The sequence below is a fragment of the Strix aluco genome, chromosome 3, assembly GCF_031877795.1.
Source record: "Strix aluco isolate bStrAlu1 chromosome 3, bStrAlu1.hap1, whole genome shotgun sequence".
In the NCBI taxonomy this organism is placed as follows: domain Eukaryota; kingdom Metazoa; phylum Chordata; class Aves; order Strigiformes; family Strigidae; genus Strix; species Strix aluco.
Window position 1 is genome coordinate 128,951,303 of NC_133933.1, and position 12,331 is coordinate 128,963,633.

At 49.2% G+C, this 12,331-nt stretch overlaps 1 protein-coding gene across 1 annotated transcript; it reads left to right on the forward strand.

Annotated features, from left to right (window-relative positions):
• Positions 1-588: 588 nt before the first annotated feature.
• On the forward strand, positions 589-3,804 carry LOC141921904 (gallinacin-4-like). Its single transcript, XM_074820834.1, has 3 exons — positions 589-677; positions 1,445-1,531; positions 3,674-3,804. Exons 2-3 carry the CDS (start codon positions 1,474-1,476, stop codon positions 3,802-3,804), a joined length of 189 nt encoding a protein of 62 aa, XP_074676935.1. The 5' UTR covers positions 589-677; positions 1,445-1,473.
• The last annotated feature ends 8,527 nt before the right edge of the window (positions 3,805-12,331 follow it).

Here is a 12,331-nt window from a genome sequence, read left to right on the forward strand (position 1 = left end):
TGGTCAGAGAGTGGAATAGGCTGCCCAGGGAGGGGGTGGAGTCCCCATCCCTGGGTGTGTTTAAGGGCCGTTTGGATGAGCTGTTGGGGGATGTGGTGTAGGGGAGAACTTTGTAGAGTTGGGCTGAGGGTTGGACTTGATGATCCCAAGGGTCTTTTCCAACCTGAATGATTCTGTGATTCTGTGATTCTGTGATGTGCCTGAGGGATCCCATCACACAGCATCAGCTTCCAAGCGGGCTGTACAGAATGAGCAGCCAGGAGCATGGCAGCCTGTATAGATGTTTTTATCATACCGGATAGTAACTGCCACCAGGCCTCAGCTGGCAAGCAGATGATATATGGCACAGAAACCTTGAGTGAGCTGCTGTCACCAAGCATGTTGCACAAACGGAGGTAGCCCAAGGCGGTTTACATGCAGCTCAGCACATTTCCCGAGGTGATGCTGCAATATTTGAAAGTGATACCTCAGTTCCTCATAGGAGGATTCATTGGACGTCTCCGATGCTCCGCAAAGCTGTGAGGATTGTCTGATTGGCCACCAGAAAACTGTGAAGATCAAGCAACCTTCATCACCCTCCAGAAACAGCATAAAGCCAAGCTCTGCTCCTTCATCTTAATGCATCTGGGTGGCTGACACTGATCCAAGGACTGTTCCAACCTAGAGCCTCTTACCTGGTAACAACCAAAATCTTCTAACTATTCAGCCTTTCTTAAAAAGTTCTGTCCTTCTTAAATGGGCTGGAGACTTTATATCTTTCATGTATCGCTGCATTTCACTGTTATAACCTTAACTGTGCAGTGACTCCAGTCTATCAAGAGTCTGTTCTAGAGATTTCAATTATTGATAAGGGAGAAGAGGGTTTTTTTGGCTGTGGGAAGAGGGCTGAGAGGAAATGCAAACAATCAGAAATTTAACCTGGAAATCATGTAATTCTTGAGGTGAACAAAAAGCAACACCCTCTGAGCAAGAATAGGGAGAAGCTGGATTTTAACTTAACTGTGAAGGACATTTTTCTGCTTTTTTTTTTTTTTTAAATTAGAAAAGCTTCAGAACAGACATCAGATTGTTTTGTATAAATATAGCAAAATTGTCTTAATTTTCTTTCTGAATTAACAGCTTTAACTTTCATAAGGCAAATCAAATTTATTGCAATGTATTGCAAAATATCAAGCAATCTAGGATAAATACCTGGTTAATTAATACATTAATTAAAAGGAGATTTAAAATTGTATTTTTCTGCAGGGAATTTCTTCCTGTACCACAATCCTATGTATGCTCCAGGGAACCCTTAGGACAATAGATACTATTATAGAGAAAATGTGTAATACCTCTTCTAGATAACTCTTGGTCTTGAAGAGCATTTCTGTATGTCACTTCTCAGCCCATTATGATTGTGGATGGACAACCCTCTTACTAACGCCTTGCTCTCCTTTCTCTGTAGTGACAGGAGTTCCCAGTCCACCCTCTGCCATGAAAATCCTTTCCTTTCTCTTTGCCCTTCTCTTGGTGGTATTTCACGGAGCTGCAGGTAAGATGTAAATGAAGATGAGGATCTATATAGAAGGAGAAACTAGAAGGAGATACAGAAGGTCTTATAAAGGTCTTTTGTCCCCTTCAGGAAGTGGCCATGATGCCTCCTGCAAAGAATCTTCACACATATCATCAAAACCTGTTGGCAGATTACAGATGATACATGAAATTAGTAGGCAAACACTCCAACCATCAGTTCAGTGCCTTTGCTACTCCTCTGAAAATCCAGTCTGAGTTGAAAGCACTAGGGGCAACCCCAAAATTACCATTCAGTGACAGCATTTTCCCTGTTAAAGCTTGCAGACTCTTATACTTAAATCACTTTGTCTCTGGGTCACCCTACAACAAACCACTCATTATCAAATATTCTTAAGCCACACAGGAAAAAAAGGGATCTAGTCCCATGCTTTCCAAATATCGTTTGCCTCAGGACCTTGTACTTGGGGTGGGGAGGTAAAAACAGTGTGAGTTAAGGTTGAGATGCTACTGGTAGCTTCTGCTCAGTGGAGAAACCTGTGCAACCATAAGTGATGGTGTCAGGCTGTGCCTGTTGGGGGGATGTGAAGGAATCTGGAAACCAAAACCCACCTTATTGTCCAGAAATAGAGACTGTGTTTAAATACCATCTCAGAAAATGGCACAATTAACAGTGCAGGGCACTGTGTGCACAAACAGGTGCCAGTGGAGGTTTGGGGTTGATCTCTGTGGGAACAGGATGGAAAGTGCCCTCTGGGTGAGTAAGGATGGGAAAAGACTGTGATGAATTGCAGAAGACCAGGAATGTGGGAGAAGTATCATATATGCTTGTCTGATCTTATTCTTATCTGGGTCTCTGCTTATGGCAGGACACCAGGCAGAGTGTTCCTTTGGTCTGTTTTACGTCTTTATTTAACATACAGATACACACAGTGGACATTTAGGCTGTTTTCAGTAGGACCTATTTTCTGGGTATAATAAAGCAAGAAATCTGTCTGGAAGAAAGTGTTTCTGAGAGCTGAGACTGCTCACAATCATCTCTGCAATGTCCCACAGACAGATAGTTTGGGATTTTGTTTGGGATTAGTGTTTTATTCAGCCTTCCCAGCTCTCCTGTATTTCTGCCTGGGATTTTCTGGCTGCTGTGTGTGCATGCACCCCACCACTCACGTGCTGTGAATCTAACACACCAGGGATGCACTGGATCTCCTGTACCTGTGTAATATTCATGGTCTGTTTGCTGGAACAAGCTCTCCACTTTCTGAATATGCCAGACTTAGTGTGGTTGCATGGATGAGCTGTGAAACTGGAATTGGTTGGTACATGAGCAGTCAATCAGGTGCATCCAGAACACATCAGCCTGCCAGGCTACATCTCTATTAATCAACCAAAGAGGGCCAGGCAACACACTGCCTAACTGATAGTCTGCTCCCTAGAGTAATTTTGACCCCTGACAACTAACACTCATGGTTAAAATCTGTTCTGGTAACAGCACAGGCTGGTGGCCATTCCCAAAAGACAGGTTGAACATGGATATCCCATTTTAATGAGGAGGAAAGTTTAGCCACGTAGATAAGAGCAATGCCACGCTGCTCCGCCTCGGACCCAGAGGGCAAGCCTGGCATGCTGTGTTTACTAGCATGGAAGTGGTGGTTCAGCATGCATTGTCGAGTTTATCCATGTATGGGGGCCATCTATATGAACTGCTAGACACCAGGACCTGCTTTAAGACATGGGTGAAATTTATAGGGTGGGAAATAGGCCAAATCTATGGAAATCCAGATGCCCTAGAAGTGGCAGCCTCCCAGCTGAGGTGGTGCATCTCTCCTTAATTGTGACCTACAAGATTTTAAGAGCTGGTAAGTGTCCACTTACTGTTTTCTATCAGATGTCTGGTGTCTGTCCCTGAAATCTGAGTTCCTAAGGGAGTCCTAGGCCTGGAGACACAGTTCTTACATTTGAAGAAGGAATTACAGCATTTCATGATTGTTCTGCCCATAAACCTCCTCCCCAGAGGGTTGCATTAGGGCTGTCATGACTTTGGGCACTGGTGTGGCATGGTGTCAGCTCATAGGAATTTAGCAAAATGCAAAACCCTGCCAGAAACAATCATCTCCTGCCTTTTTTTTTTTTTTAATTATTATTATTTTATTTTATGGTACAGGCTTTACAAAATCTCCAAGACCTTTTATGCGATGTGGATATCGTGGGACTTTCTGCTTCCCTGGGACATGCCCTCGTGGCAACGCTTATCTGGGGTTTTGTCGTTTGGGACATTCTTGCTGTAAATGGTAAGTTTAGGATTAACTGAGTCAGAGATGACTTTCCAAATTTTCAGTTAAGTCCTGTGTAGCAGGATTTTTCCCATCAATGTAAGCCTGAAAACCCTGAAATATTCTTTCCTTTGTATAGGCTGTAGTGTGACTAATTGCAGAGGATCTCCAGGGATCTGGGGATGATTACTTTTTACATCATTGGATTCAGGGAACAATTGTACCAGTCATTGAGGATTTGACATTCTTCTTTCAATAAAAGCAAGATCTGGGGAGGTTGTATGGCTTCTGTGTGTGGTGTTGTCATTAATTTCTCTAGAAGTGGTATTTCCCGTTAGAAATTTGAACAAGAGTTCTGAAATCAGGTTAAACCTACCAGGAATGCTTACTGAAATATTTTTCCCCTCCTGGGTTGCTGATCAAATAAGTGCTGGCATGTTCTCCATCCATGCTTGCTAGGTACCCTCTGCCATGACAAAAGCTGGGGTCAGTCACCATTTCTGTAGGGAGCACAAAAATATTCTCCAGTCTGATGCTTCATAGCACCTCTGCTCTGAAAACTTGGGGCTCCTACCTCCTAGTCCAGAGCTTTCAGACCTGGGAACAGGATCCTGTTTCATTATAGGAACTAAGAAGGACACACACTGAGCAGAACAAAAGGATGCAGGTGACCCCATTTTAAAATGTGAAGCCTGTTTTTACCTTTAGTTATTTTGTCTGATATAAATTTTGAGTAAATCTGCAAAATTCATATCAGCTGCAGTAGGAGATCACAGTTAGACCTATGACATTGCTTGAGACGTTTAGACAGCATGTACAAAAGGCCAGTACCCCTGCTACTTCAATCACTCCTCTTGCAAGAGGTTTCTCCTGTCCTGCCTGAACCCTAATAGAAAACTCAGAAGGTGCAGGTGAGCTCCTGTCTCTCCAGCTGCTCTTGCATGGTCAGGAGCATCCTTGTGCAGAAAAATCTCTCTTTGGACTAGCACTCAGTGCTTGCAGCCAGTAAATAGTTTTCTGCCCTGAGACTAGCTGGTAAGGCAGAGCTCACGCATGTACAGCCAAACTCAGTCTCCAAAGCAGGACAACCTCAGCCTGTTCCCAAATGACCTGTGCTCATCTGTCTCTTGAGTCATAAAATCACAGAATCACAGAATCACAGAATGGTTTGGAAGGGACCTGAAAGATCATCCAGTTCCACCCTCCTGCCACAGGCAGGGACACCTTCCACTAGCCCAGGTTGCCCAAAGCCCCGTCCAACCTGGCCTTGAACCCTTCCAGGGAGGGGGCAGCCACAGCTTCTCTGGGCAACCTGTGCCAGGGCCTCACCACCCTCACAGGGAAGAATTTCTTCCTTAGATCTCATCTAAATCTCCCCTCTTTCAGTTTAAAACTGTTACCCCTCATCCTATCCCTACACCCCCTGATCAAGAGTCCCTCCCCCCTTTCCTGTAGCCCCTTTCAGTCCTGGGAGGCCGCTCTAAGGTCTCCCCGGAGCCTTCTCTTCTCCAGCTGAACACCCCCAACTTTATCAGCCTGTCCTCACAGGGGAGGTGCTCCAGCCCCCCGAGCATCCTCACGGCCTCCTCTGGACCTGCTTGAGCAGGTCCATGTCCTTCTGATGTTGGTGCCCCCAGAGCTGGACACAGAACTGCAGGGGGGTCTCATGAGAGCAAAGCAGAGGGGAAGAATCCCCTCCCTCTACCTGCTGGCCACACCTCTTGATGCAGCCCAGGACACTCTGGATTTCTGGGCTGTGAGTGCACATTGCTGGCTCAGTCAGTTTTCCATCCACTAAAACCCCCAAGTCCTTCTCCTCAGGGCTGCTCTCCATCCACTCATCCCCCAGCCTGTATTTGTGCTTGGGATTGCCCCGACCCATGGGCAGGACCTTGCACTTGACCTTATTGAACTCATGAGGTTCACACGGTCCCACCTCTCCATCCTGTCCAGGTCCCTCTGGATGGCAAATCCCTTCCCTCCAGTGTGTCGGTCGCACCACACAGCTTGGTGTAGTTAGCAAACTTGCTGAGGGTGCCTCGATCCCACTGTCCATGTCACCAACAAAGATGTTAAACATCGCCGGTCCCAACACCCATTCCTGAGTCCTGCCCAGCTATTGCCAGGGACTGAGCCCAGGCCAGTGAGCACTGTACCAGAATAACCCTGGGGTTTAGCACAGGCCAAGGACCTTTCTGAAACATCAGTCTGGATGTAGCCACTCTTTCCCACAGGCAGAAGGAATTTAATAGCAAACATGGCCAGGCTGAGCTAGCTGCTCTTAGGACATGTCTTTGGGGGTAAGGGAAATACATGTATCTCTGATACATGTGGGAACGGACCTCAGCTCTCCCATGGCCTGTGTGAAAGGCAGCACTCACGGATGCTCAGCAAAGGTAAAAACAGTAATGGTTGGCTTTTTAAGGGAAAAAAACCAACCCGAGTGCCTGCATGCAAAGGACTGACTCGAAACCCTGAGCTTGCCATTTGTTGCGGAGCATCTGGCCTCCTTTCAAAGCAGCTGTTTCTGCAAATGACTCTGCCACCATTGAAACCACAGCCTTGTGAAGGGCAGGAAACTGGGCCAACGGCCACCTTGCAGGGATTCCCCTGGATGGAGACCTGGGGAAGTTGCCAAGTGGAACCAAACCAGCAATTTACAGTTTATGTCCTAAGAAGTTTTGCACAATACAGGGTAGGTGAGTGTTTCTTTCACAAACTGGAATGGCACAAGATATTTTGCTCAAGGGCTGAGGACCTTCAGAGAGACTTCAGCCCTTGTAATTTTAGATTCAGCTCTGGAGATGATTCAGTGTCTGTAGCCAGCATCACGCAGAATACTGTATCATCATGCTTTTAGCTCACCGCCACAAATAGCTGTCCTTGCATTTATTGCTGGGGAATGGCTTCAAGAATCAGCTGAGAGTGAAACACAGGCTGAAACCTCACCCCCCTAGGATCCCTGCTGCATGTCTCCTCCCTGCTTCTTACCCCAATTCCATCTCCCCAGCACTCTGTGCATGTTTGAATTCATCTCACAGCTCTTCCCAGGAGGTAGAGATGCTGCCAAGGATGGAATAGAAAATACAAGACAGATATAGCACCAGAACTGGTGGAGTGGGACTGTCCAGGCCATAGCCAGGTGCAAGGGTGTGCAAGCAGCTAAAGCTCGTTTCAGATACACATCAAGCCCTCAGTGGAATAGAGGTGATCATCATAGAGATGATGCATGTGGATCAGGATGTGGAGTTGTGAGCTCGACTTCAGGGTGAGCACACACAGGCATTCAGGGAGGGCTCGGGTGTGTATGGGGCAGGACCAGTCCCCATGAACAGCTTGGATGCAACTACCCAGGGATAAGACTGAGATGGCTGGACTCAGGAACAAGCTGGTTTAGTGCTGATTTTCATGAGTCCAAAATATCATGGGAGGTGACCAACATTCAGTATCCTTCCTGTACATAGAACTAACATTTCCTTAGAATTGGGCTGGGGAATTAACAGTTTTCTTGTTCCAAGAGGGACTGACTAATAGATGGAAAGTCTGTATAGAGAAGCCGCTGTCATCTGGGGTGGGTTAATTTGCAATCAACATTAGATGACAATGTTCCCTTTATAGACCATGGCACAGAAATAGGAGTTTTTTAAGTGGGATTTGCCAGGTCTGTTTTGGACATCACCATGTGGATGATGTGACTTGTGCTCTGTCTGCTGTGGAAAGAGCAGGAGGTGAAGAGCTCAACTCAACTTCTTCATCACTGCAAAAATCTGCATGTGACCACTTGAGTCCTTCCCCTGTCAGGCACTCTTGCTTCAGCTGTGTCATCTCAGTCCCCTTACACACAGCAGCAGGTATTGGCTTTGCTAATCAGGATGGTATCTTGGAAGAGCAACGGCCAGTGGCCTTCTCCTGGACCCTCCACAGCTCCCAACCTGTGTCACAGGTGAGTCCCTGCAAGAGAACATCTGTCTCCCAGCAAAGTCCTGGACCAACCTGCTGGGTCCATGGCTCCTCTGCTTCTTCCAACATGCAGCGGCTATCTTCCACCCTTTCTGCAGTCGTTGGCTCACACAGGCACTTGGCATCTTGACAAGGAGGAAGAAAGAAAGGGCCAGCTGCCAACCCCCACTGCCGAAATCCCCAGCCACTGGTAGCTGGGAGGATCATGAGTACTCTTCCAAACATTGGAAGAGGCAACCCAAAACTCAGGTGTGCAGTACAGTCCCCTCTGTACTGTCACTTGTCCTGGTGGCATGCTGATCTACAGCCAGAAAAAGAGAAAAGGCCTTGGCCCAATTTTTTTTATGTCTGCTGAGCTGTCATGGCATCAGAGCTGCAGGAGGCGAGGCACTGGGAGCAGCTGCATCTGGTGGTCAGGCTTTGTTAAGGTGGCATTTAACTACATCTCTTGCTGCTGCTCTTCAACACATGCACTACCTCAGTTTTGGAGTAGTGGAGGAAATAAGAAGCTGTCCTGAGTGCCCTGCTCTTGACCACCATGGCAGAGTAGCGTTGGCTGCCAAAGGATCCCCCCAGAGACAGACCTGCAAATACTTTGTACAATTTCCCTCACAGGGGAGAGAAATTGAGGCAGGAAAGAGCAATGAAATATGATGAGGCATTGGTATAAAATGTATATTCATGTAACCACTCAGCAAATATACATTGTGCATGTGTTTTTAATATATATATACACACAGACATATGCTTGATGAATCTGCAACAAGGCTGAAAAAGTATATGAAGATGACACCATCAATATATTGAGAAGCAATAAAGGGTTACATACAGCAAACTCTTAACACAACAAAGTCACAACTAAAGCTTGTCATTCATGGGATTGCCAGCTGGACGAAGATGTCATCCCATGTGGCGTCTTCCCAGTTATTTTCAAGTGAAGCATAGAGAGCACGCTTCACTTGGGGGGGAGGAATACAGAGCTCTTTTGTGTTGCGAAAGCGGATTGCTTGCCAAGGTCTAACGAACAGGGATGCAGTGTGTCCCAAGACGTGTCCAGCAAACCACGGCGCCGAACGGCCCTTACGCAAAGCGAGATGACACAAGACCCCAGGCTGGAGGCCTGGGAATCCTTCTCAGAGGTGCCAGGAGAGGAAAGCAATACCTTCTTTTCTCTGGTGGGGGGAGAAACAGGAAAAAGAGCTTTTGGTCTGGACATTTTGAGGTGTCAGCCATCCCAAGGGACACTTTGCCACGTGGAGAGACCATCTGGCTGGGACAAAACTGCTGGTGCTGCCGCTGGGAGCCAAGAGGCTGAGGGAAGCTCCTACCCTCGGGTTGTCGAGCACATCCTCCCACCGGTGACTGGTCACATCTCCTGGACGGGCTGTCCCCTCTTCTCAGCCCCGTCCCTGTGCAGGTGCTACACGGTGGGCAGGCAGGGACCCTCCTGTTCATCTCTACCTGCTTTCTCTTCTCCCTAGAGCTGTGACCCTGCCGGGGACTCCCAGCCATGCGGATCCTGCCTCTCGTCTGTGCTCTCCTCCTCCTGCTGATCCAGGGAGCAGCAGGTAAGAAATCCTGGGGGGAATGTGGGGGATTTGTGCTTTGTCAATATTCTGTAGGGAGGATTTGCCAGGTGAGATGATGAGTCATATGTGACTTCTGTTTGCTGTGGCATCCCCCCCTGGGGTCCCTCACAGCCCATATCTTTAGCAAAAATCTTCTACTGCAGGTTCTGCAGCTGGGACAAGAGCTGGGACCTTGCAACAAAGCTCTTGTGCTCCAGGGATGAGGATTTGCTACCTTCTCAATACCTCCTGGCCCATGACTTTCTGTGTCAGCAGCGCTGGGCACAGCAGCCCTGCCGGAGAGGAGAAGGAGGGAGGAAAGCAGATCCTGCTTCCACCCTCGGAGTTCTCCCTTGTGCCAGGAGGGAGCCAGCAGACTTGTTGGAGAGCCTCTCCTAGAGACCACTGAGGGATGGTAATGAACATCCCAGCCAAGTGCCATAAATATCACCTTGATTTCTGCTGTAGACGCCTGCCTGGGCATTCGTGGCATGGGACAGGCAGGGATGGGCTAACGCTGGCCACACAGGGACCAGGGGCTGTGCTCAGCAGGGCCATGTCAAAGGTCACCTCTTTCTGTGCTCTCCAGGGCTGTCCCTTGCTCGAGGATCACCCCAGGACTGTGAGCGCCGTGGGGGCTTCTGCTCTCACCGGTCGTGCCCTCCAGGGATTGGCCGTGTTGGCATTTGCTCTGAGCAAGACTTCTGCTGTCGGAGGTAGGTTCAGGGCTGCCTGAAGGGCTGAGGTTGCTGCTTGTTGGGGTTAGAGGTGAGGCTGTTGGAGAAAGAGGGGAGATATGCAGCCCAAGGGCATGGGGACACCCCAAACCCTCAGTGCTGCCCTGGTTGGGACAGGCACTGCCAGATCTTTCCTCCCGCAGTCGCTGGTATCCCTGATGGGCTCCTGAATCCCTGGCGCCAATCTCCAAGCAGCCCTCTGAGACCAGCCCATGCCCTCACAGTGTGGTCAGGGCGATGCTGCACGGAGGCACCAAGCACTGCTGGGAGCAGCAGCAGCCCCGGACAACCGGACCTCAATCCCATGGGAATCCCTTACCCCAGTGTCCCCAATACAAGGTGGTGGTTTGCATTCCTACTGCCAAGCGGTGTGTGTGTGTGTCCTCAGGAAGCGATGTGCAGAGGTGCGTCTCTTTTCTCTGCGTGCAGGGAAGGGCAGAGAAGAAGGGGGGAATTCCCGATAGGCATGGACCCACACACACCCCCTCCATCCTCATCTACCCTCTCTCCAAGTTGGCCCCAAGTCATAGCAGCATCCCCCCCAGTGTGGGGGGGACCCACAGGGACCCCAAGACCAGGCTTCTCTGTCAACAAGGGCATCCCTGCACCTCACATCCAGGGTCAGGGATGGGGGGTTGCTATGAACCCCCTAACTTCCATGGGTGCCTGCTGGTTGGCCACTGGGTCCCAGACTGGGTCAGGAGTCTCCATGGGGCTGTTTCACAGGACATGCTGCTCTGGTGGCCTTGGGTTCATCCCCACGTGTGGGGCCTGGGTGCGTGACACCAGGGGGGTGTTTTGGCATCCAGGGGTAGCTGGGGGGGAGTGGGGAAAGTCATTCTGCCCCTGAAGAAATAGGGATTGATGGCTGTGCCAGGGGGCCACTCAGGAACTTCAGATTGAGTTGAGGGTCAGTGCTGGGGGAGGGGGTAGGGTTCAAGACGTGGGGCTGGGCTGGGAGGTCAGTTAGGAGCCCAGGGCCAGGCTGTGGGTCAGCATCATGGGTAAGCCTTGGGGCAGATCGACGATGCTCAGCTCAAGGAGGGTCATGGGGGTGGTCCCTGCACTGCTGTGGGGCAGTCACCATCGCAGCTGGTAGGGCAGGGGTCATCCCACTGCCCCCAGTCAGGGACCAGGGCAGGCCAGGGGGGCTGGGAGCAGTCTCAACCTGGGGCATTGAGCACCTCCATGGAGATGGGCCAAGGCCAGGCCAGGATGTCAGCTGTGGACCAAAGTTGAGGTCTGGATCAGCAGGGCCAAGCTGCAGCTCTGCTGGGGTTCAGCACAAGATCCCCAGCTCAAAGCAGCTCCCCTGAGCAGGGGTTGGCCCCAGCAATGGCCTCCCTGCAGTGTGGGCTGGAAGCCCTCTCCAAACCATAATCAGCAGCCCTTGGCTGTGCTGGTCCTAGACTGGTCCTGAGCCTGGTACCAAACCTCCAGGAATGAGGATGCTCCTGGGACGCTTACACCTACAAAGACACCACCATGGACACCCAATCCTACTTCTGTGGATTGCTGCTGGGGGAAAATCCCCATTATATGTGTAGAAAAGGTAACCTTATGCCTGTCTCTGACAGATGGCACCAGACCCTTTGTCTCTGATGTATCCAACCTCAAGACCATTCATTCTCTCCAGGATCCAACTCCCAGAGCGTTGGTCTCTCTGGGCAATGGACCAGCACTCTTGGTACTCTCTCCCATACCCAATACTCTGGCTTGAAGTTTGCTAGAGGACTGCACAACCATGCAGACACACCATAGACAGATTGTTCATACAAAAAATAGTTAGAAATAAAGTTTACTAGGAATATAGGACAGATCATGGTGATCAGATGTAGGGTATGGCCAGAGAAGCATATGAACCAGCAGCCTGCTTACATGAGTTTAGGCCCTTTCATGTCTTGCTTATCTCTGTTTCTACTGAACCACATTTGTGGTTTTGTAACAGGACTGACAGTTTTAGGAGCAGTGAATTCAGACAGAATTAGGTGAGCTGTGGCTCCACCTGATCACTTTTCCTCTGTTCACTGTCTGTTTATCTGAGTAGCCATCAGAAAGGTAGCTTGTCAATTCCTGGCATATCAAATGCAAATCACCTTGGCAAGCATGAAGCTGTTCTCATAACGTCAAAAGGAGACAAAATTAAAATATTTTGCATGATACTGCATGTCACACACTACCCGCTTACTAAATAAATTAAAAGGAAAGGAAGAGACAAATATCCTTTTATGACACTGGTTGCTACTGGTGTCTACACCAACCAGTCTGCTTTGTCCATCCCAGG